This window comes from Electrona antarctica, assembly GCF_951216825.1.
Source record: "Electrona antarctica genome assembly, chromosome: 2".
Lineage (NCBI taxonomy): Eukaryota > Metazoa > Chordata > Actinopteri > Myctophiformes > Myctophidae > Electrona > Electrona antarctica.
Window position 1 is genome coordinate 51063162 of NC_136807.1, and position 25972 is coordinate 51089133.

General features: G+C 43.4%; 1 protein-coding gene across 2 annotated transcripts in view; it reads right to left on the reverse strand.

The window, feature by feature from the left end:
- uckl1a (uridine-cytidine kinase 1-like 1a) overlaps positions 1-25631 on the reverse strand; it is a 40832-nt gene extending 15201 nt beyond the window's left edge. For both annotated transcript variants that reach the window (XM_079525608.1, XM_079525607.1), the window contains exons 1-7: positions 25562-25631; positions 19407-19603; positions 18188-18294; positions 15690-15860; positions 4687-4758; positions 2045-2234; positions 1077-1138 (exon numbers count right to left, since the gene is read on the reverse strand). In XM_079525608.1, coding sequence (XP_079381734.1) covers positions 1077-1138; positions 2045-2234; positions 4687-4758; positions 15690-15860; positions 18188-18294; positions 19407-19603; positions 25562-25581 — 819 coding nt within the window. In that variant the 5' untranslated portion in view covers positions 25582-25631. The remainder of the gene's footprint in view (positions 1-1076; positions 1139-2044; positions 2235-4686; positions 4759-15689; positions 15861-18187; positions 18295-19406; positions 19604-25561) is intronic.
- Between the last annotated feature and the right edge of the window lie 341 nt (positions 25632-25972).

A 25972-nucleotide genomic window follows, 5' to 3' on the forward strand; every position in this document is an offset into this window, starting at 1 on the left:
AATAAACTCTAAACTGACTGGGCCACGGTGGTCTGACGCTCATGGTAACTTGCGCCGTGGGTGGAAAAGTTTGGTTACATTTGAATGCATCTGTCAATAATGCATTGTATTAAACCCAAATGCGATACCTTTGCATCATGTCTGCACCGAGTCGAAACAACACGGGAGCCGTCAGCTGTTAGCCTGGCGCGGCCAGACTCATAGCGAGGATTCACTGACGCTTCCTCCCCGCATATGATATATATTTGCGGGGAGGAAGCTTAGTTATAATATCTCCCGCAGATCGATTGAATAGTCTCACATAATATGCGACGTATTCAATGTGCATGCAACTTATCAATCTATCGTTGCTGAAAAGGCAGAGCTACAAGCTCACAACGCAGTGCAACCAGACGCGATGTGAGCTTGTAGACTGGTTATTTTTGGTGCGTGACACCAACGTACGATGATGTATACATTACGCATTTAAAGTGACGGTACACAATTAACAGTTCCCTCTGTCTGTTAGAAAGGTACTGTATAAAAGGCCCTAGTAAAATGTAGTGCAAAGGGATGTCTTGGTTGGTTAAAATAAAGAGAAGATTATTAAAATATAATAAGCATATATATAATGTGTGTGTGTGTGTGTGTGTGTGTGTGTGTGTGTGTGTGTGTGTGCGCTTGCATGCAAAGTGGAACATCACCAGGGCTAAACTTCACGTTATTCTATGTGATAACGCAACCAACATGAGTACATGTACTTTACACTTAAAAAAAAAAAGCATCGGTATCGGTATCGGCTAACACATAAATTGTTGGATCGGAATCGGATCGGAAACGAAAAAAGGGTATCGGGACATCCCTAGTTGACACTATGGCAGGTAAATACAATGTTGGGGCATGTGGTGTTTGCTTTAGAGTTGCCCGAGTCAGCCACACGGTGGCGCTGTGGAACCAGCAACTCACCTCCTCTACTATAACTATAGTGTCACCATAACATTCAGCCACACGGTGGCGCTGTGGAACCAGCAACTCACCTCCTCTACTATAACTATAGTGTCACCATAACATTCGGCGCTGTGGAACCAGCAACTCACCTCCTCCAACTGACTGTGGACATGTTGCACTATCAGGTCAATGGCTACCATGTTACCACCTCCTGAGAGAGAGACATAGAGAGAGAGAGAGAGAGAGAGACATAGAGAGAGAAAGAGAGAGACGCACGCCATTGCGCGCACGCACACACACAGCCAATTAAGATAATGAAAATAAGTACTATAATTTACAGTAACTTCATACCTCCTTTCTCTGTAATATATTTCTAAACATATTTCAAACATTTTGGGAAAAGAAAAATGTATGTTTCTATACTATCAGAGGTGATCATACTTTTCCATTTCAAATACCCCCACTGAATTATTATGCCACCGACCCCCATCTCAAAATATTTTGTTCCAGGGACCTCCCATGAAGCAAAGACTTTAGTAAAAAAAAGAAAACTGTTACAGTACAAGTGAGAGAAACGGGGCAAGGAGCGCCCGGTTTCGGGTCGTGTCCCGGGGCCATTGGGGGGCCCCGGGCTATTGGGGCCTTTTGTCTCCCTTACGGGAGCACGATCTCCCGCGCCCTCACTTTTTATCCTCAATATGTACAGATTTTGCTCAGCCAATCAAATCAGCGCTATAGTATTGGGTGATCAGCCAATCAAATCACTGCTAAAATTCACACGCACACAGACAAAGCTGGGCATAGGAGGGGCTAGCGCCTCCTCAAAAATATAAAAGGCTCAAATTGGTCCAGAAAGTGTCGTTCTGAGAAGCAACATGTGCCGATAATGATCTTACTTATTTATTTTTGTATGTTTTTTTGTGTGGCTTTCGCCTATATTTTTTATGGAGGGACAGACAGTAGGCTGACAGGAAATGGGGAGAGAGATGGGGGGAAGACATGCAGTAAAGGCCGTCGGGATCGGGAGTCGAACCCGCGGCACACTGCCAGACTGGATTACCAGCCAAGGTGCCTGGACCACTGAGCCATGGCCCAGGCCATAATGATCTTACTTTACCTCTTGGCACCACGATGTCCGCCAGCCTCATGGTGGGCTCGATGTACTGCTCAAAGGCCGGCTTCACGAACTGGTTGTACTGTTTGATGACGCCCTCCATGTCCCGGCCGCGCTCCGTGATGTCCCTGCGCAGGCGGCGCACCAGGCGGATGTCCGAGTCCGTGTCCACGAAGATCTTCATGTCGAGGAGCTGCAGTGACACCACAGCGCGGATAATCACCGCCATTATATTATTATAACCCATTCAGGCCTGACGTCGAAATACAAAAAAAAAGTTCTCTCTGAAAGAATATATATTCAATTCAATTCATATTCAAGATTTGTGCCGCATTTTTACGATTTAAAAAAAATAGGAGACCTACAAGCTCGTAGCGCGCCACTCGGTGGCGCGCTATGAGCTTGTAGATCTGCTATTTTTCAATAGCTAAAGTATAATATAATGCTAGTTAAAACACCAAAAGGGGTTCCCGTCCAGAATCCCATTCAGGACGGGAACACCCTTGGTGTTTTTTTTTAACCATTTAGACCTGAGGACGATTCTACAAATGTCTTCTAAATCCTGATAGTTTTCTGAAAAACCCCTATGTTTCTATGTCAGTCGTTCTCAAACATTTTCATGTCAAGGACCTGAAAATGTTTGAATTACATATTCAAAGATTTCAATAGCTAAAGTACAACATACTTTAGCTATTGAAAAATAGCAGATCTACGAGCTTGTAGATCTGCCATTTAAAAAAAAATCACACCCGTGTGAACTGAGTGGTGTAAGGTCTGTCTGACGTAATGAAATCATGTCTGACGTAATGAAATCACACCCGGGTGTGATTTCATTACCTGGCTTTGTTTGTGCAGAAAAAATTTGCATTGGTTGCTATGTTCACCCTGTTCACCCGGGTGTGATTTCATTACGTCATTACAACAGGGTGAACATAGCAACCATGCTCATTTTTTCTGCACAAAAAAGCCAGTTGTAGGAGTGGTTTACACCACTCAAAAATCTTGAACACACATCTTTCTAGCGCAACAGAGCTAGCTGATGAGTTTCAGACCGTTTCACTTTGCAATGCAGCGCGAGACCACCTAAATGGGTTAATCCATTGAGACCTGGAACGCATCCATGTCACGTTAGCGTTTAACCACATTAACCATTAACCCATTTTGGGTGGGAACCCCTTTTGGTGTTTTAAACATTATGTTATAATTTAGCTATTGAAAAATAGCAGATCTACAAGCTCATAGCGCGCCACCGAGTGGCGCGCTATGAACTTGTAGGTCTGCTATTTTTGAAAAATCGTTAAAATGTGCCTCAAATCTTTCCGAAAATTGTCATGATTTAGAAAACTTTTTTTTTTTAATTTCGACGTCAGGCCTGAATGGGTTAACAGTCATGGATTCACCATAATTAACTCAACACTGTCACTGTTGATTTTCACAGGAACTCTTGATTTCGTTTGAGTCTTTTGAAGACAATTTCATTAGTCATCTGAAATGGTTTAGTGTTTTTTTCATTGGCACGTTTGACTGTCAAGGTTTCGATCAGCCTCTAGGAAAAAACCCTAAATACAAAGGGAAGACATCATTGCACATAACAACCACACCAAGGGGTCTAATGAAGTACTGTCAGTACCTCTTAAACACATGAAACATGAAAAATCACAGCACTCCATCTTCAAACAAAGCATACAAGGCCAACATGAATTTTCTATCAACGTTCCAACGTTCAATCCCCAAAACGCAATTAAATCATTAAACACCATAATTTGTTTTGACAATTAATCAACAAAGACAAACTGTCGTTTCACGCAGGACGAACAAGTCAACGGGTGACTGTTTCATGTAATCAATACCCAACAGATCTCCAAACCTGTTGTTTTGGGGAGAGCTGGTTTCAATTAATTCAACTTCTCTTGTGAGTTGGCTAGTGAGATGCACCCTTAGGAGACAGTTATACTTCATTGCGCAACAGTATTGCACAGAGAGAACAGCTGATATACAAGCTCACATCGCATTGCGGGAGCCACTGTTGTGAGGATAGAGGTCTGCGTCTGCGACACCATCACGGGACGAAGCATAAATTATACATGATGGACTGCAGGTGCGCGTGCAGCCATGGACAAACAGGCTCTGCTGCCGTGATCATGAGCGCACCTCCCGTTCTTACGACAGCGACTGGAGGTGTGGTTTTTAGGACAACTGCTTTGAATTGCTATTATTGTTCACACACAACATGCATTATATATATTTCAAGAGTGAGAGATCACAATAAAAATCCTAATCATTCTTCCTCCACACTGGGAGAAAGTCTACTAAGCAATGCTTAGTTTGTATTTATTAGTCCTTATTGGTCGCGTTACTAAACGTTCCTGTTCTCCCTTTGAGCTTCTTGGTAGTGGGTACTGTATTTATGAGCATTGTATGTCTGTTCTGTTTTTTGTTGTGTATTTTTTTTTGTTACTGGCAGAGCTGTGTCACTTATTTTGCCTCTTGTCTTGGCCAGTTCACACTTGTAAAAGAGACTTCAGTCTCAATGTGGTTTTTACTGGTTAAATAAAGGTTAAATAAAAAAAGAAAAGCATCCGAAAGTTTGATGGGGCATTCTTTACACGTGAGTGCAGCTAGAAGTGTCACACAGACTTACTTACCTGAAGCAGTTCTTTATCGGCGAAAGACATAATTCCTTCAAATATGACAACACTGGCTCCGTACACCGTTTTCTGTGCAGAGGGAAGGAAAGGACGCCGTTTATTCTCCAAGCAGACTAAAAGAAAATCACAGTGAAACAGTTTGGTACAGTTAATTAACCCACTTAGGACTGAGGCGATTCTAAAAAAGAAATTGGCTTCTGAATCCTGTTTCTATGTCAGTGGTGCTCAACAATTTTCATGTCAAGGACCCCCGGAATCATCTGTATTTGTCCACGGACCCCCCCCCCCCCCCCTCCCCCATCTGAAAATATGTAAGCAACTGCTGCAACCACACTTTTTTTTTCAAAATTGCGACTTTTCTAGTTTTCAGTTGTTGTTGGTATAGTCATGGCTGTCAGTTCCCACCTGACGTTGTGTGGGAGCTCAGACTGCTCCAGACCGTGCTGGATAACCGCTAGCTTACATAACGTCTTCAGACTAGGACTCAGGTCTAAGATGTACAGGTCTTCGGGCGCATATGCTCCTCGGAGGAAAACGACGCGATCTCCCACCGTGCAACAGTGCATAATAGACATCCTCGACTCATGCTGGCCTTTGCCCTTGGCTTCGACCTCCTTCCAGGTGAACATCTCTGTATTGAATTTCCACAGGTCATTGAAGTTCTGGTTATAGTTTCGTCCGCCACCATATATGTACAGCTCTCCTTTGTAGACGAAGGATGAATGACTGGTGCGTCCTTGTGGAAGAGGCAGTGCAGAAGGTGTGTCCAGCCAGACGTTGGTCTCCGTGTCAAACACTCTGATGGCGTTGCAGTGCTGACCCCCAAACACAAACATCTTTGTCCCGACAACGGTGGCCGAGTCACCCGTTGAAAGAGGGGGAATGCCTCTGGCGTCAACCAAAGAACAGACCATCGTGGTGGTGTCCAACTTGTAGATGTCATTAGTCCATCCATATGCAGGCGTGTAGCCTCCATATATATCACTCATTCTTGAGATAAGGGACAAAACCTTTTTCAAATCAGATTTTTTTTATTTTTAAGAACCATTAAAATTAAATGGATGTATTTGTAGACACAGGTCTCAACTACCAATCTTGAGAAGAAACAGGTTTTTCGCATAACATTTCTTTCTAAAATGGGACATTTATGCACTTTATAACTGATTTATGTCAACTCCGTCAGACACACTAAAATCCCTTTTATTTTAATTTGATAATTTCAACAATACTATAAAGTCCTCAGTTATCTTATAATGGCTTTTAGTAGTCAAGTTAAGTAATACAATTAATTTAATATTGTTTTATTCCAATATCACACTATTATGAAATATCCCATTTCTCAAATCCTTCATTTTCAACCTTTACTTTCAATATTATAACATAAAAACCATGTTAAAAAAAATAAAAAGCATCATTACGTAGTATTTCAGTTGGTGTTTCAATACATAAGCACAAAATATTTGACATTGAATCATCTATTTCTTTGGAAATTAACAAAAACATCATGTGACCAACGTCTGACGGAGTTGACAAACATCTGACGGAGTTGACAAGTTGAACTGATTTAGGTTCTAGACCACCTAGGATCTTGATTCTGGTAACTAATCCCACATTTTCAAGGATGAGGAATACAGTGGTACTATTTAGATTTGCCCTGTGACCATGGGAGCCATTTTTCAAAATGGCCGCCACCTGCTGTTACTTTACAATAACTCAAGTTCTACACCACCTAGGATCTTGATTCTGGTGACTAATCATACATTTTCAAGGATGTGGGATACATTGGTACTATTTAGATTTGGCCTGTGACCATGGTAGACATTTTTCAAAATGGCCGCCAACTTTCTGTTATTTCCCAATAACTCAAGTTCTACACCACCTAGGACAGGGGTCGGCAACAGGCGGCCCGCGGGCCAAAATTGGCCCCCCAGAAATAATATCTGGCCCGTGAGATAATTTTGAGAATTTTTTTTTTAAGTCCCACGTTAGCGACCATATTTACAATATGAAAACTGTCACTTAGACAATGTAGGTTACACACCGCTGGAATTAAACATGGAACCTGCAGGCAGCATTAGGTGAGTAATTCATTGTATATGTGTTGGACGTTCGTGGTTGTGCTAATGATAAACGGACAGGTGCTGCCAGTGGGATCCTCCTGCTGCTTAACGACGACACTGTTCTGTGACTAGGTGTACTAGTGTAGCTTTGCATCTGCCCGTGTGAAAGCAGCATAACGTCGTGTCAGCACCATATTTTTCCAGCAAAAAAAAAAAAAGAAAAAAGTTGATTTATATTGGTCAAATAGACCCGAATTAGACCCGAATTAGACCGAATTAGACCCGAATTAGACCCGAAATTTTTCGCGCATGCGCGCCTTCACGGGCACGCACCAGACGGCCGGCCCGCGATGGAATGTCTGGGAATAATATTGGCCCGAGGACAATCTCAGTTGCCGACCCCTGACCTAGGATCTTGATTCTGGTGACTAATACTACATTGTCAAGGATGAGGAATACAGTAGTACTATTTAGATTTATCCTGTGACAATGGCAGCCATTTTCAAAAATGGCGGACCTTCTATTATTTTACCAATTAGTCAGGGAATATTATCAGAATAATGTCAAATCTGGGAATACATTTCTTACCAAGAATGTTCTTGTTTGTAAAGGTGTCTACTAACATATCCCACATTGGTTTCTATTGAACCACCCTAGGGGAATTTTTGACAGCTGCTGATAGTTGGGTACCATCAACAACCAATATAAGGCTAAATGTTCTACATTTCATTATGCTTTAAGTAGCATGTGGCATGTCAAACGAGGGGGTTTTCATGATTCTGAATCCATTCCAAGCATTAGTTTTGCACGAAAAACACTCCTTGAGCTAAAAACGGCCATAGCCATCATCACAGATGTGATGAGGTCAGCACATTTGGGCATATTTGGGCAAGTGGCTATGGCCAAATTAGGGGGTCTATGGCCAAACTAGGGGTCAAACTCCTTGGGCTAAATTAATATCCCCATACTAAATAACTCATGTTCTAGACCACCTATAGACCCGACTTCACCAACAGAGACCCGGGTGACACCTAAATAACAAGTTTGGACAGCCCCACCAATTAGTGTTACGGAAAATAGCAAGTGTCTTGGAGGCAGCCGACATCTATCGAGGCGATGGGGTGGCCTTTGAGAAGTTTGCGCTTCAAGTACAGTCGCTGGTAGGCATGCTAACAACCCTAGGCCTAGAGGGAGACACAGAACTTAGATGCGGCTCACAAGTTGCACGACTCCTCAACAAGCTGCCACCAGAGATAAGAGTTGAAGTCCGCCGCACAATGCTCTGCGGCCCAGGAGCAACCAACACCCTGTTGGAGTTCTCGGAGTGGTTGAAGCACGAATCCTAGCCATATCGCCTGTGCAAAGGCAAACACCTTGAAGTCCTGCTTGAGGTGAACAGTGAGCGAAAGACTCTGCCTCAACGGAAAACCTGAAGATCTGCATTCAGAACTACCAGGCAGGATGTGCAGACACTGAAGGCATCAGTGTCGTTCTCTGTGTCCCCAGCATGTCAACCAAAGCAATGTTACCAAATCAAAGGAGCCTTCACCTCAAGTCACCTGGGGCTGGCCTGGGCCATGGCTCAGTGGTCCAGGCACCTTGGCTGGTAATCCAGTCTGGCAGTGTGCCACGGGTTCGACTCCCGATCCCGACGGCCTTTACTGCATGTCTTCCCCCCATCTCCTGTCAGCCTACTGTCTGTCCCTCCATGAAAAAAATAAAATAAAGGCGAAAGCCACAAAAAAAAAACATTAGAGAAGTCACCTGGGGCTGGGTGAGCAATCGTATCCTGTATCTAGCCTCACAACTAAATACAGACACTTGGCCAGACAACCGCTACAACGGTTTGAAAGGGTCAAACCCCTCATCCTGATTGGGGAAGACCACCCCACCTAATCACACCAACCGAACAAGTGAGGTTGGGGCCTCCAGGTGGGCCAGCAGCCATCTGCACAAGACTGGGCTGGACCCTGCAGGAAAGCAATCTCCAGCCAAGACAATGTAAGAGCCCCAGAACACAGAGCTCATGAGGACGGAGAAACACTGGCATGAGGCCACCAAGATACAACGCCCAAGAGACCCAGAGTGTGCCACCGCTCGCAGTAAGGAGATCAACTGCTGCAGCAACGATGTCATGAAAGGCAAGTCTCTACCAAAAAACCCCTGAACCTAATCGGGGTGTCAAGAGACCAAAGTTTCTCCCCCACACTTCCCAGCAGTGGCCAGTGAAGTCAAACTGTGCGTCTGTGCCTGAAAGGGACAAGTCAAAGGCCATAAAGCCCACCTCCTGTAATGTCCTGTCAGTAGCAACTCAACCTGCACCTGAAATAAGCCCTGACCCCTCCCAGAGAAAGTTCATCCTTGAACATGTAATGATTAGTCGCCAGATCCAAGATCCTTGGTGGTTGAGTTATTGGTAAAATAACAGCAGGTTGGTGGCCATTTTGAAAAACAATGGCTGCCATGGTCACAGGACAAATCTAAATAGTACCACTGTATTCCTCATCTTTTAAAATGTATGATTACATTGATTAGTCACCAGAATCAAGATCCTAGGTGGTCTATAACTTGAATTATTGGTAAAATAACAGCAGGTTGGTGGCCATTTTGAAAAACAATGGCTGCCATGGTCACAGGACCAATCTAAATAGTACCACTGTATTCCTCATCTTTTAAAATGTATGATTAGTCACCAGAATCAAGATCCTAGGTGGTCTAAAACTTGAGTTATTGTAAAATAACCGCAGGTGGCGGCCATTTTGAAAAATGGCTGCTATGGTCACAGGGAAAATCTAAATTGTACCACTGTATCCCTCATCCTTGAAAATGTAATATTAGTCACCAGAATCAAGATCCTAGGTGGTGTAGAACTTGAGTTATTGTAAAATAACATCAGGTGGCGGCCATTTTGGAAAATGGCTGCCATGGTCACCACGAGACAAATCTGGCCCTATAGCCAAAAATGTTCCTTAAGGCATGCTCTAACTGTCTGCCAAATTAGAATACTTCCCATTATTCAAAAACTATCATTTTATTGTTTTGGGAACACTTTTGTCAACTCCGTCAGATACATGTCAACTCCGTCAGACACAAAACCTGACGGGGTTGACGTCTGACGGAGTTGACAAAAGTTTGTTTTCATCTTAACCCTCTGTAGTACAATTTAGTCATTTAGTTTTTTCTTCAGTTGTTAGCTAAACCTAACCCTAAACTAAAATACTAAACATTATTTTGGAATTCTTAACAAAGATCATAATAATGGCCTGACGGAGTTGACATGTAAAAGCTGTGACCACATTGATATCAACATTGTTTGTTTAAAATATCAAACAATTGAATGCTTGTCAGACCAGGTGCTCCACTGTTGCAACAAATATAAACAGGACTTGGAAAAGGAGTATTCAGGCTAAATCTGTCGACAATATTTTCTGATTAATTTAAGACTTTTAAAAAACCTGACGGAGTTGACGGAGACGTGGGACACACATTTGATATGAGATATTTAATTTAAAATATAAATTAAAATTAACTGTGTATATTGTTTGCTATGTTGTTGACAATCTACTTTCATTTAGTATGTATATTTATGTGATTGTGACAGTATTAGACACTTTTTTGGCAGTTTGAAATTGTGACAACTTGCTGGGGACAGGCTAAATACAGGCCTTTTTGGGTACAGTGCCTGCCTTTAACTAATTCAGATGGCATATGAAAAAAATATATAATGACATGAATGGCATAAGAATACACAACTGTATTACATTTAACTTTGCAAGTGCTTTTATTTTGATGAATTAATTTATTTTTAACATAAATAAGGCTCTTATGTGTGGGACATGTTTTTTCCACTTTTGTCCCTCATCTCAAGAATGAGTGATGTACATGTCCGTCCTCAAGACCCCCACCGAGTAGTGGCCATACCTCTCCCCTGGAACAGTGCCAGACATCCTGTGTTTGAACCATCTGTGGGCGTCCACGTCAAACGCATAAAGCACATTGCAGTGAGGAAAAGGAAACAGGAAGCAGATGTAGATGGTGCGTTCCACCAGCACGGCCTTGTGGCCCGAGCCTTTGTGGTTCACGGCCATCACTAGAGGCAACTTCCTCCAGCGCAAGGACACTGTGCTGAAGACGCGCACCCTGATCCGGCCGCCGTCGTCGACGTCCCGGCGGCACCGTCCCGAGCACAGCCAGTACACCTCGTCGGAGCCGACCACCATCAAAGTGTGGACCTTGTGGTCCCGCTCGCAATGTGGTCCTGCTGTGTGTGCCGTCCAGTGAAACATGATTTAACTTCATTGGGATACAAGTTCCTATATATAATATTATACAGTATATGCAATATATAGGACAATTACATTAGTGATGATGATGATGATGATGACGATGTTGTCGTGATGTCATTGTGCGATGACGTCATTATATTGGTAATTCTATGCACGACAGCCATATTGGAAATTAACTTGGCCTCTTTCTTACTTCCTTCACAGGTCTGGCCAATTATACTATTTATTTAAGGCTCTGTTTGTTCCATTTAGTGTAGCAGAATGGTTCTCAAACGTTTTCATTCCAAAGACCCTCATAACTCTGAATGCACAAATGGACACCTATGGGTCTATTTGGTTCTATTTCTACACTCTCACAGTTACACACCTGTAAAGGGCCAACTGGAACTAGCCTGGCTAATAAGCCAGACTCAAATCACACTGTCGTGTGGTATTTGAGTCTGGAGATGCTGTGTATGGATCTTGTTTCCCGGTGGGCGGGTTCAAACATTTTCTCTTTGACGCAATTGGTCAGAGCTACTGTCGGTCAAAGGTCTCAAGCATTGAACGTCATTGAACGTCATTGCATACCGTGTCCCGATTGGCCACACCAGTTCTCTGGTGTAGGAAATGGGCGTACAATTGAGCCTCTCCAGACCGTAATCCGCCGGCAGGCAATTTTTTTTTGCCAACGGCTGATTCGGTCTGGCTTATTAGCCAGGCTAAACTGGAACCCCCTCGAGGAACCCACAAGGGTCCCTGGACCGCACTTTGAGACCCACTGCTGTAGCAGAGTGTTTGGTATTCAGACAGCCAGCAATGGGTAGAACACTCCCAAAAAAAAGTAGTCTCTGTGACACATCTAGGGGCCGCAATCTGCATTCAACGATGTTCCTAGAAGCTTTGTCATTGGTCGAAAAAAACCCGGTGGCAATGACTAACCAATCAGCAAGCAGACAGGCAAATCGACCAATGACAAAGCTTCTAGGAAAATCTTTGAATGCAGATTGCGGCCCCTAGATGTGTCACAGAGACTACATTTTTTTGGGAGCGTTCTACCCATTGATGGCTGTCTGAATACCACAAAAAAAGAAAAAAAAGGTCATTAAAATGTTGACATATTATTGCTTATAGCAGCTTTAATCAGTATAATTATTTGTTAACACCTGTGAAGGAAGGAAGTCAGGAAGGAAGGAAGAAAGGAAGGAAGGAAGGAAGGAAGGAAGGAAGGAAGAAAGGAAGGAAGGAAGGAAGGAAGGAAGGAAGGAAGAAAGGAAGGAAGAAAGGAAGGAAGGAAGGAAGGAAGGAAGGAAGGAAGGAAGGAAGGAAGAGGCCATCTCTCTCAGCAGGTAATGGCATTTTTATAGCGCTTTTCCAAGCATTCAGAGTGCTTTACAATGGTTCATTCATTCATACATTCATTGGGGGGTGAAGCGGCGAACAGTCGACACCAGCAGCGTCCTCACTTCCTCACACACGAATGGTGGCGAGCTCACACCCTCTGACTCATTGGAGGCAATGTGGGGGGGGGGGGGGGCAGTTTCTTGCCCAAGGACACTCTGCCTCCTGAGCCACAGCCGCCCCAAGGGGTAAGGGGTTCCTTGACCTTAGGACGTCGTCTCACCCAGTCTTTGTGTCGTCTGTCCGTCCGTCTCAGCCAGTTATTCTCCAAACAGACTCATGAATCACCGTGAAGCAGTTTGCTACACTTAAGGTGGCCTCACACACTAGCCGATAATCGGGCATTTTTGACGCTCGGGGGGTGCCCGACCTCTCAAAGCGCGACCGGGATCGGCCCGATCAACATCAAGAATGTTTGATATTTGCTCTGCCCCGCTCCGATTATCCTGTAGTGTGTGGTGCTATCAGATTATCCTGTAGTGTGTGGTGCTATCAGATTATCCTGTAGTGTGTGGTGCTATCAGATTATCCTGTAGTGTGTGGTGCTGTCAGATTATCCTGTAGTGTGTGGTGCTATCAGATTATCCTGTAGTGTGTGGTGCTATCAGATTATCCTGTAGTGTGTGGTGCTATCAGATTATCCTGTAGTGTGTGGTGCTATCAGATTATCCTGTAGCGTGTGGTGCTATCAGATTATCCTGTAGTGTGTGGTGCTGTCAGATTATCCTGTAGTGTGTGGTGCTATCAGATTATCCTGTAGTGTGTGGTGCTATCAGATTATCCTGTAGTGTGTGGTGCTATCAGATTATCCTGTAGTGTGTGGTGCTGTCAGATTATCCTGTAGTGTGTGGTGCTATCAGATTATCCTGTAGTGTGTGGTGCTATCAGATTATCCTGTAGTGTGTGGTGCTATCAGATTATCCTGTAGTGTGTGGTGCTGTCAGATTATCCTGTATGTGGTGCTGTCAGATTATCCTGTAGTGTGTGGTGCTGTCAGATTATCCTGTAGTGTGTGGTGCTATCAGATTATCCTGTAGTGTGTGGTGCTATCAGATTATCCTGTAGTGTGTGGTGCTATCAGATTATCCTGTAGTGTGTGGTGCTGTCAGATTATCCTGTAGTGTGTGGTGCTATCAGATTATCCTGTAGTGTGTGGTGCTATCAGATTATCCTGTAGTGTGTGGTGCTATCAGATTATCCTGTAGTGTGTGGTGCTGTCAGATTATCCTGTAGTGTGTGGTGCTATCAGATTATCCTGTAGTGTGTGGTGCTATCAGATTATCCTGTAGTGTGTGGTGCTATCAGATTATCCTGTAGTGTGTGGTGCTGTCAGATTATCCTGTAGTGTAGGGTGCTATCAGATTATCCTGTAGTGTGTGGTGCTATCAGATTATCCTGTAGTGTGTGGTGCTATCAGATTATCCTGTAGTGTGTGGTGCTGTCAGATTATCCTGTATGTGGTGCTGTCAGATTATCCTGTAGTGTGTGGTGCTGTCAGATTATCCTGTAGTGTGTGGTGCTATCAGATTATCCTGTAGTGTGTGGTGCTATCAGATTATCCTGTAGTGTGTGGTGCTATCAGATTATCCTGTAGTGTGTGGTGCTATCAGATTATCCTGTAGTGTGTGGTGCTATCAGATTATCCTGTATGTGGTGCTATCAGATTATCCTGTAGTGTGTGGTGCTATCAGATTATCCTGTAGTGTGTGGTGCTATCAGATTATCCTGTAGTGTGTGGTGCTATCAGATTATCCTGTAGTGTGTGGTGCTATCAGATTATCCTGTAGTGTGTGGTGCTATCAGATTATCCTGTAGTGTGTGGTGCTATCAGATTATCCTGTAGTGTGTGGTGCTATCAGATTATCCTGTAGTGTGTGGTGCTATCAGATGATCCTGTAGTGTGTGGTGCTATCAGATGATCCTGTAGTGTGTGGTGCTATCAGATTATCCTGTAGTGTGTGGTGCTATCAGATGATCCTGTAGTGTGTGGTGCTATCAGATGATCCTGTAGTGTGTGGTGCTATCAGATTATCCTGTAGTGTGTGGTGCTATCAGATTATCCTGTAGTGTGTGGTGCTATCAGATTATCCTGTAGTGTGTGGTGCTATCAGATTATCCTGTAGTGTGTGGTGCTATCAGATTATCCTGTAGTGTGTGGTGCTATCAGATTATCCTGTAGTGTGTGGTGCTATCAGATTATCCTGTAGTGTGTGGTGCTATCAGATTATCCTGTAGTGTGTGGTGCTATCAGATTATCCTGTAGTGTGTGGTGCTATCAGATTATCCTGTAGTGTGTGGTGCTATCAGATTATCCTGTAGTGTGTGGTGCTATCAGATTATCCTGTAGTGTGTGGTGCTATCAGATTTCAGATTGAAATAAATCGGCTAGTGTAAGGCCACCTTCAACCCATTTAGGACTGAGGCCGACAGTTTTCTGAAAAACCAATGTTCATGTCAAGGACCCCCAGAATTATCTGTATTTGTCCGCGGACCCCCATCTGAAAATATGGCGCAAAGATTTTGCGCCACATTTCCACGATTTTTCAAAGAAAATAGCAGATCTACAAGCTCGTAGCGCGGCACTCGGTGCCGCGCTATGAGCTTGTACATCTGCTATTTTTTCAATAGCTAAAGTATAATACTTAAAACACCCTGCACATCTATAGCGAGTACGAATACACTAAAGAAACGTCTGGGATTAAATGTTGTTGTTGTCGTCCGTGCGTGGTGAAGTGGTACACTGTGCCTCACCTATAGGTCTTTAAGCAACTAGTCGACTATTCAACTAGTCGACTAGTAAATCCACTAGTCGACCTTGTTGGTACTAGTTGACTAGTTTTTCTTTTATTTTTGTTTTTGTAGGCCTCAAGATCAATTAGAATGCTATAGTCACCAATGTATACAGTTTTTAAATATTATTAAAAAATCACACCTGTGTGAACTGAGTGGTGCAACTCCCCTCTCCCCCTGCCTCTCTCTCTCTCTCTCTCTCTCTCTCTCTCTCTCTCTCTGTAATTAGCACTAGGCAACAGTGCAACACTATCTCTCTCTCTCTGTTTCTGGCACAACAGCGCCACTTTTGCCCCTACTGGTACTCATAGCCACACACATAGGTTAACACATACTGTAGGTTAACACGGTCATTGCTGTGCACCACTCAAAAAGTTTTTTTTCCTTACATAATAGGTACTGTAGTTAAACAACTAGTCGACTAGTAGACTAGTAAACTAGGCAACTAGTAAAAAACTCACTAGAAGTGAAAGCCCACTCTCACCCAGTCCTTGTGTCGTCCGTGCGTGGTGAAGTCGTACACTGGGATCTTCACGCTCTTGCCCTGTTTGAGTTTCCTCAGCGTGGGGACCAGCAGCCCAAAGTCGAACGCTCCGGGGTGGTCAAAGTTGTAGTCGTTACTGGCCGCCAGCGCCTGCTCCTCCGCCGACAGCACCTGCAGTGACAAAATAATGGCCAATAATAAAATGGTAAAAAAAGAATATCCAAAAGGTGCTTTACACATAGATTGTGCATCACATTCACTCACACACACACACACACACACACACACACACACACACACACACACACACACACACACACACACACACACACACACACACACACACACACACACACACACACACACACACACACACACACACACACACACACACACACACACCTTTACACCTTTACACCTGGGGTGGGGAATGAAATGTGGGAGTTTTCAGAGTAAACTCTCCCTCATCTGCTTGGCACTCTAGCGCCTTTTATTCTGAAAAATCCCCCGGGCACCCAACACAATTCCCGCCAGCATTAATTAATCACTCGATAGCGTATTGCCGCGGTTTTATCGCTCGTAACACTTACTTTGAAGAGCCAAATATCCGTAATCGCATGTTACAATAACAAAATGCTGTGTGTGGTGTCAAGACCGGTCCGTGGTGGAAAAACCCGACCGCGAGTATCACAGCGCCTGCTATAGGCCGTTGGAAAAACCTTGTCTTCCACAGAAACGGCCCCTCAATGTCGTTTCTGAGATAGAGGGCTTTGAATGCTTCAGAATGGCCACTGGCCACTTGGTCTGTTGTGCTAACGGACGGTATAGCTAACGATTCGATCGGATAAAAATATGGATTAAAGAATATAAACCCTGCGAAAACAGAGGTTCCGGGTTTGGCAGGCTATAGGGTACTAATTTAACCCTACGGTTTCGCCGGGTTTGGGCGTATACACCGACACCAACTTTTGTCAACAGGGGCGTCAATATAGCTGGGGGGTGGAGCCGGGGGAAAGTTCAGAGTTCTCCCAACCGGAATAAACAGTGGAGTGTTGGGTTTTCAAACGCAGATGCTTTAAATACTACTAATTTAAAATTAGGCGTCATGGCTTGCCAGATCACAGGCACAGATCCTTGTTGCCACTCGACAAGGAACGCTACTTTAGAAAATGAAACAAGCTAGAGGCCGATTGGAATGTTTTCCTTGACTGCATGGACATGATCCAACACAACGGACTGATATATTCGCATGGTAAGAGACACTTTTCTATAGATATGATCACTGAAACTTATCATAATATATACATTTTAAAAAGCCATTAATTCATCAATGATGTTTATAGAACATGTTTTAGTGAATTCCAAGTAGGCTACCGACACCATTCGTTTCGACCGCACAACGATGGCTCCGTGCCAAGTTCCAACTGTCTCTAAACTACTTAGAATTCACTACAATGTGTTCTATAAACATTATTGATGACTTAATGGCTGTTGGCTTTTGATATTACGTTAAGTTTAAGTGATCATATCTATAGATTGTCTCTACCAGGCGAGTAAACACTGCGCCGCGTTAACACAATGTTTTGTAACATGGAGGGAGAGGGAGATTGATGTCCGATTTCAGTGGTGGTTATGCTTGTGCAACTTGACGCATGCAATAACGTATACAGAGATAAGGATACTCTGACTATAAACCACTTGAACCCCAGGTCCCCAGCATAAACCAAAAATCTACAAACTCACAACGCGTCGCAACGCGCTGTGAGCTCATGGTTGGCCAGGACTGAAGTGTTTTACGCACATTCTCCATTTACAGTCCATACGGCGGCTTACGCCTTCACAAATGTTCAGATTACAAATATAAAGTGCTCACCCCAGGGCCATGGATGTTACAATTCTGCTAGGGCGAGAATAAGTACCGGTATCTTCCGTATTGTTCAATAAAAAGCAATGTTTAATCCGTTTTTGGCCATGCGCTTTCAACTATGCGCCCCTATCGGTTGGTGCATTATAACTCTGATAAAATGGCCACCGATCGGATTAAAACGCTTTTTATTGAACAATGCGGAAGATACAGGTACTTTTACCCACCCGAGGAGGATTGTAAAATCCGTGGCTCTGGGCCGAGCACTTTATATTTGAAATCTGAACATGTATGTAGACGTTAACGTTCTAAATGGGAAAAGTGCATAAAACAGGTTGAAGTTCCGCCATGACAGACGAGCGCCATGTGAACTATGGCTAAATCGTCTCGTATACGTAATAATAAGTCAACTTTCCGAGGGCGAGTGTTCCAGATGTCCTTCTGATGGATTTTTCTTGGCTGTCAATATTTCTATCATCCAACAAATTGCTCTGAAAGTGATCCAAAGGATCGTACGCTATTATAACTCTATGGGGAAGACCATTTTGTTTACCCCGGGCTAAAACCGGATGTGACATTTGTGGGCGTTCCTGTCTAGCTTGGTGTCAGTGTATACTCCGTGTTAATATCTCACCTTGTAGAAGGAGTCCATAGACAGCAGGACGACCCACGGCACGCCCAAAGCCTCGATGATCTTATTGGCTACGGTGGTTTTCCCTGAAGCGCTGCCTCCACACAGTCCTGTATAGAGAATATATACAGATCTATATATCATCATATATATATATGTCCCGCCAGGATAAATCATTGAATTCACCTCATATTGCCAGGATTTTCCCCCGTTCAACCCTTATTTTGAAAAAGCGTTGAGCCGAACGCGAACGACTATATAACAGCCTGGGTAACGAGGCTATAAGCGTGGTACTGTGGCCTACAACAGTGGTTCCCAAACTTTTTCACGTCAAGGACCCCTAAATTGACAGTAATTGGCCCGTGGACCCCCCCCCCCCACCATTTGAAAAGACATGCCATGGAGGGACCCCCATAAGAGAACATCTTTACGGCTCTAGCAGAGATTATCAAACAGTTTAATTTCAAGGACCCCCAGTTTGACATGCATTTAGGCTACGGGCCCCTCATTTAATGGCATTTCTATCTCTGGGGCTTTATATTGTAAAATCAATGTTAATTTAACTCTGAGAGTGTACAAATGGAACCAAATGGACCCTTTAGCCATTTGTACACTCTCAGAGTTACAGACCCATAAGGGTCCATTTGGTTCCATTCGTACACTCTCAGAGTTACAGACCCATAAGGGTCCATTTGGTTCCATTTGTACACTCTCAGAGTTACAGACCCATAAGGGTCCATTTGGTTCCATTTGTACACTCTCAGAGTTACAGACCCATAAGGGTCCATTTGGTTCCTAATCATCATTTAGCTGGGGACCCCCTAAAGGTGTGTTGAGACCTGGATGGTTAGAGTGGTGCGATTACATACAAAGTCAATGCAAAGACGAGAATAGCGCGAGAACGGGCGCGGCGCGACCTGGCGTAGCACAAACAGGACGAACCGTGGCTCCACAATGAGGAGCAGTGCACCAAAGTATTATGGGAATTGTAGTGCAGGAAGTAAGTGAGCCCATTGTCCATGACATCCGAGACACACTGCTAAAATCTAAAATATCTAAAACCACATAATACACACATAAAGACCCCCAGGAAAGTGTTCTAAAGCTTCTAAACGTCATTAACATATATCTTTTTGCAAAAAGGGTGAAGTGTCCCTTTAACTCTCTCAAGGACCCCCCCCGGCCGGACCCCACTTTTGGGAACCCACTGCTGTACACCCACCGATGACGAAGGCGTCCTTGGAGTGCGCCCCGGTCTCGTTGTACCAGGGCGGGCGGCCCGCCGTGTAGATGGTGCGTGTTCCCGTGCGGAGGAGGGGCGGCTCCGACGCACTCATGGAGGCGGAGCTCTTCCTGCGCGGCGGGGCCCCGCCCACCGGGGGGAGGAGCCGGTCCAACGAGTCGTCACCCCCGCTGCCGCTACACGAGAGAGACAGGCAGACAGATAGACAGGAGGCAGATAGACAGGAGGCAGGCAGACAGGCAGACAGGCAGGCAGGCAGGCAGGCAGGCAGGCAGGCAGGCAGGCAGACAGACAGACAGACAGACAGACAGACAGACAGACAGACAGGTTCCCAAGCTTTTCAGGTCGAGACCCAAGCCAGAGATTATTAAGACGTTTGCCCCGGGACCCCGAAATAGTGAAAATAGCAGATCTACAAGCTCACAACGCGTCGCTTCGTGCCACGTTGTGAGCTTGTAGATCGGCTATTTTCACTACTTCTAAATCTTCTTTTTTGTATCTAATTTCATAGATTTGTTTTAATGTTAGTCTAGTTTTAGTCGACTAAATATCATAAGACTAAATCTACAGTTGATTTAGTCGACTAAAATGTATTTCGGCGGGCTTTGAATTGATGCCGTCGTAATGGCACTCACAATGGCACTTGTGAGCTTGTAGATCTTCTATTTTCAGCATGCAACCAAGTGTAAAATGACGTGTACTGGATCTCTTAGTCCCTTCCTAACATTTTAGTCTAGTTTCAATTTGTTGACGAAATTGTCAATATATTTAATCTTAGTTTTAGTCATCATAGCTTACCTCAATATATTTAGTCTTAGTTTTAGTCATCATAGCTTACCGTAGTTTTCATTTAGTTTCCATTTAGTTTTCATCAGTGGAAAAAGGTAGTCGACGAACATTTTTCGTCTTAGTTTTAGTCGACGAAATCAACACAGCCATGTTAGGACAACGATGAGTGGTCCACATGCATTTTCAGAGCAAGCTTACGTTTATTATAACGATCAATCAATGTATTGTGTTCCGTATAGTGATCGTTGTGATACCCATTGGTATCACAATGAAAAGTCATTTTCCACAGTACTGCCATTGGCAGCAGCAGTGTTACGTTTGACGGCAAATTTTGATTTAGTTGATAGTCATAATAGTCTTTTGAATAAAATCCAATTTAGTTTTAGTCTGCCATATCTTAGTCATCCGAAATGTTAGTCTAGTTTTATATGCCTAAGGTAAATATCATGAGATTATAGTTGACTCTGAAGCTCTAATGTAGATTGGCTATTTTCACCGGTGCTTCCATATCGTCTTTTATAGAATCCACATGACTTTAATCAGCGGTGGCAACTGAGAACTTTTAAGGGACTTAAAAAAAGTTTTTTTGTAATTTTTTCTTATTTTTTTTATTTTCTGGCTCAAACAAGTGCCCTGATTTTCCTGTGGACTGTGATGTAAGTGAGTCCACAAATCCCATATACGACAATGGGATTTGACCAGCAGATGTCACTGTTTGAGGGATGTTTGCCTGTTTTAATTGCAGCTCAAAAGGCTTCAGAACACACAGAGAAAACCCCAGACCACAGAAAATCCACTGGATGTTCAAAGTTCAGGTTGTGTGCGTGGGTGTAATTGAGGTCATAAAAACTAAAAGAAAAAACGAAAAATAAAAATAAATGAATGTCATGAAACCCTTAACACACGAAAAATTAGGATCTAATTCACGCCAGCATTTTTTTAATTTGAGCTCTTATTTTGAAAAGCCGCCATTTCCGGTCCATGAGCAGCAGTCATAACCTAGGAAGCTACACGGAGTGGACAGGCCTTGTTTACCATCTGAAGCCAGACCGGAGCTCTGGAGAGCTCTACATCGTCCGATCTGTGCCGTCAAAGAAATCAAAATGCCATCTGGGACAAGGAATAGGAGATACAGGCGATTGAAAGAAATGGATAGAATGGATTCTTATGGCGACGACGATCTAAGATGGGCGATCCAGTGCTGTGCTAACAACACAGCTAGCTAACCGGCTAACGTGAGTAGCATTTTGGCTCAAGCAATCGAACGCGCTATAAAAGCTCAATTGCCGAAGGCCGTCGGCAATGGCGTTAAGCATCAGTATCAAAATTAGGCTTCAATTGACTTTAATCGTCGGCAATGGCGCGCTAAGTGTTAATAGTCCGGCAGTCGAGGTGGACGACTGGGACATTTGGTATATAGTCTTTTTTTTGGCCTAACATATTGTCTATATACTGTACATACATTCATGAATCCACTTGCAGACCGGCTGTAAGTATTGGGCACATTTTCTTCTCATTAACATCCTATGGCAGGCAAAATTGTCAAAAATGTCAAACTTTCCTTTTGCTTTAAAACCAATTTTGACCTGAGATCAGATTCTAAAAATGTCTTCTACATCCAGACAGTTTTCTGAAAAAGCTATGTTTCTATGTCAGTGGTTCTTCGATTTTTCAAAAATAGCAGACCTACAAGCTCGTAGCGCGCCACTCGGTGGCGCGCTATGAGCTTGTAGATCTGCTATTGTTCAATAGCTAAAGCATAACATGCTAACACCAAAAGGGGTTCCCGCCCAAAATGGGTTAAGTAGCATGTGACATGTCAAACTACGGGGTTTTCATGATTCACATGCTACTTAAAAGCAAAAGGAACGTTTGACATTTCTGACAATTTTGCCTGGATGTTGTCGTAGAAATGTAGACGTAAACATTTAATAATACCCCTTTATAAAAGAGTATCTCCTCTAAATTGCAGTCTGAGATTATCTCATCTGTCACACCCCTGTGGTGCTGTTTGTTTTACTCTGTTACTGTCCCATTTGGTGAAGTGATAGGCTCAAGTCTTGAGGCTATGTTGAAATGAAATGAAATGATTACTATATTTACTAAGCTCAAGAACTTGTTTCCAGCCAGACCCTGCTCATAGAACATTTCATCGTAGTGGTTCAATGCCTTGTTCAAGGGCACTTCAGCGGTGGTAATTTTAACGTGTCGGACCGCTGATTCGAACTGGCGACCTTCCGGTATCAAGACCGCTCCGCAATCCGTTCGGCCACCGCTGCCACTTTGGCTGTTGTGGGAGTGAAAGCTATAAAGGCTGTGATCCCATGTTACTCTGGGAGTCAGACTGGGGTTTCCATGCATGAATAGGTCATGTAAGTATTGGCTCCTTACTCGAGTAAAATCCTCATACTTCCAAACTCTGAATTCTTGTGTTGCCTCACTATTATATGTATTGTCTTTCTGAGCATGTGTCCTACAGACTGCCTTAACAATAAATGGTAAATGGTGCATTTATATAGCGCCTTTATCCAAGGCGCTTTACATAGATTATGCATTACATTCACCCATTCACACACACATTCATACACTGATGGCAGCGGAAACCATGCAAGGTACCAACCAGCACATCAGGAGCAATTAGGGGTTCAGTGTCTTGCTCAAGGACACTTCGACACTAACTCTGGGGGAGCCCGGGTTCGAACTGGCGACCTTGCGGTTACCATCCGGAAACTCTACCCCTGAGCCACAATGTTAATGAGAAAAAAAAATTCCCAATACTTACAGCCGGTCAGCAAGTGGATTCATGAATGTATGTATAATAAACAATATTTTAGGCCAATAAAAAAAAGACTATATACCAAATGTCCCCACTTTAAACAAAAGAAGCCTGTCGGCTGCCAGACTATAAGTTCTTACCTGCGTCCAGGCAGCAGGGACCAGCGGCCAGAGATTCTGGCTCCGCCGAGCAGACTCATGTCTGCCCCTGAGAAGGAGTGACGGCCTGACAGCTCCAGAATGACACCGTTAACTATAGAACTACCAAACTACCACTCCCTGAATGAACACTGGATCCACACCATGGCAGCAGGGCAACCTATACTAAACTACCTAACTAACTACAGGACAGGAGAGGAGAGGAGACAGGCCTGCTTTACAATCCTGGCTATGACACAAAACTAGATGCAGGTTCAATCTGTATTCTGCTTTGACTCAATTAAACAAATCGAAGTCGTCGTTATCGAGGCCAGAATGCACACTGATATCTCTCTCTTCTTCATCATTCATTCTCTCTCTGTGTCTCTCTCTCTCTCTCTCTCTCTCTCTCTGACCACTTCGGTGTGTATTTAGAGCAAGGATTACAGGATCACATGTACAGTTAACGGACAGTAAATTGCTCTTTTAGCGCGGTATTAATAGACACCTGTCTGTGTTGTCTGCACAACATCCTGCTTCCCAAGTTCATCGCTCCGACACGAACCACAACATACCCTACTGTCTGTACCTAGTGCCTCTCAAGGTGGGCCCGCAGGGCCCCCCAGGGACCCCTTGAAGCCAAGCCCCCCCCCCCCCCCCCCCCCCCCCCATCACGCAAAAAGGGAGAACAGTTCAACCACTCAAAGGGGTTTCAAACATTACTACTCTGGTTGTTTGTGTGCGTGCACGTGCACATGCACCACCACCTCAGACAGTTTTTTTTTTAACCCATTTAGGCCTGACGTCAAAATAAATAAAAAGTCTTCTGAAAGAATATACTGTATATTCAAAGATTTGTGCCACATTTTCACGATTTAAAAAAAAATAGCAGACCTACAAGCTTGTAGCGCGCCACTCGGTGGCGCGCTATGAGCTTGTAGATCTGCTATTTTTCAATAGCTAAAGTATAACATAATGCTTAGTTAAAACACCAAAACAGGTTCCTGTCCAGAATGGGTTGCTTGTCATCATTTATATAATTTGATATTATCCAACTATTCCAATTCCAATTTCCAATATCCAGTTATTCAAACTCCCATTTTAACAATGTTAGAGTCATTGAAGACAGACATACCTGCTTCTGGTGACTTCTAATGTGTGAGGGAGGGGTCGTTTGTTTTTGTATTCACTTTTTTATGTTAATCCAATTATACTTGTTTTCATTTATTTTATTTTTATTATATTTTATTTTTGGCTATTCGAAAAAAATTAATAGCTAATCTACAAGCTCAACAACGACTAAATCTGCTTGTTTTGGGTGACTTCAGACACTCAACAGTCCTGCATAGTGCATACAACCTATTTGTAATGCAGGAGGTTTACGTTAATGAAAGTGAGTGCTTCCAAACTCCAACACTTTTATCACCTGCACAGAGTTTCTTGACAGAAAGTAGCTCATATAACAACATGTCTACTCTAGGTGGACATGTTGGACAAGAGGATAATTCAACCTCACCTTAAAACAGCAGCAATGTTGGTGAGTTTAATGTCGTTTAATACAATCAGATATAGGACTTTTCTCTTTGGATGAATGGGCGGTCAATGGCTATGGTGTTACTTGCAACATAATCAATAGATAACAAATCCAGTGTTGCAAATTGCGGCTATATATAATATAGTGGCTATTTGCAATCTATCTAGGTCTATAGCCTGGCTCCAGCCCTGAATCGCTACCATTAAAAAAGATGTCCTGGCGATTTGAATAAAGAAGTGAAACGAAATGAAAATTCAGACAGGCCATAGTGGCAGCCTGGCAGGCTATGGTTTATGCCTCTGAGCATGCATGTATTCATTTCATGATTCTAATCTCGGAAACATCTATAGGCTACCTAGCCCTGGTCCAGTGCGTACAGCGAGTCTCTCTCTGAGACTCGCTGTAAGCACTGGACCAGGGCTATATAGGCTACCATATCTCCATTCTCCAGTGAATAAATCGATTCCATATCGATCAATGGCACTATAAAATCGTGTGTTTGTTTTCAGAAGATTAACGAGATGCTGCACTGTGTATTATTGTTATTGCTCTGATCGTGTTGGTGCATGTGCACCTCATCTCCCTTTTACGCGCAAGACGCACACGGCCGTGTCATAATGTGTTGTTCCACCTGATCCTTGACTAATATGTCATCATGAACAGGTTTGATTTATAATTTATAATGAATGAAGTTAAGTTTAATTCCATTCCATCACCGAGTCAGACAAGCACAGCAACATTCTGTCTGAGTGAGAGAGGAGGAGTCAGTCCACTATACATTAATCCCTCCCTCCACGTAAACACTGTAAACACGGCCATTCAAACCCTGCATTGTTATTGTGTTTATTATAAATTATGTTATATATTGTGTTAAATAGTTGAACATAAACTCGTGTACCTGTCCGAGAGGGAATGCATTTGTTCCCCCCGTGCGCCGTTTCCATGGGGATCCGAATTCGATCCTGACACTTCCTATCGTGTGGGTAAAAAAACATAGGGGCACCTACGTAAAAAGCTGCAGTGGCATTATGGGTAATGTAGTTCTTTTTGTGTTTGTTTTTTAGCCCATGCAGTGTGAGTCAGTGACTTTCAAGAGGACTCCACGTGACCACGTTTGATATGCATTCGTCAACACAGACAAATAGATAGATAGATAGATAGATAGATAGATAGATAGATAGATAGATAGATAGATAGATAGATAGATAGATAGATATGTATTTATTTCTGGCCTTCATAATAACAGAATATGGCTCATGTACATCGCTGAAGTTTAAACGTTATTTGCAAAAATAATAATAAAAAAATA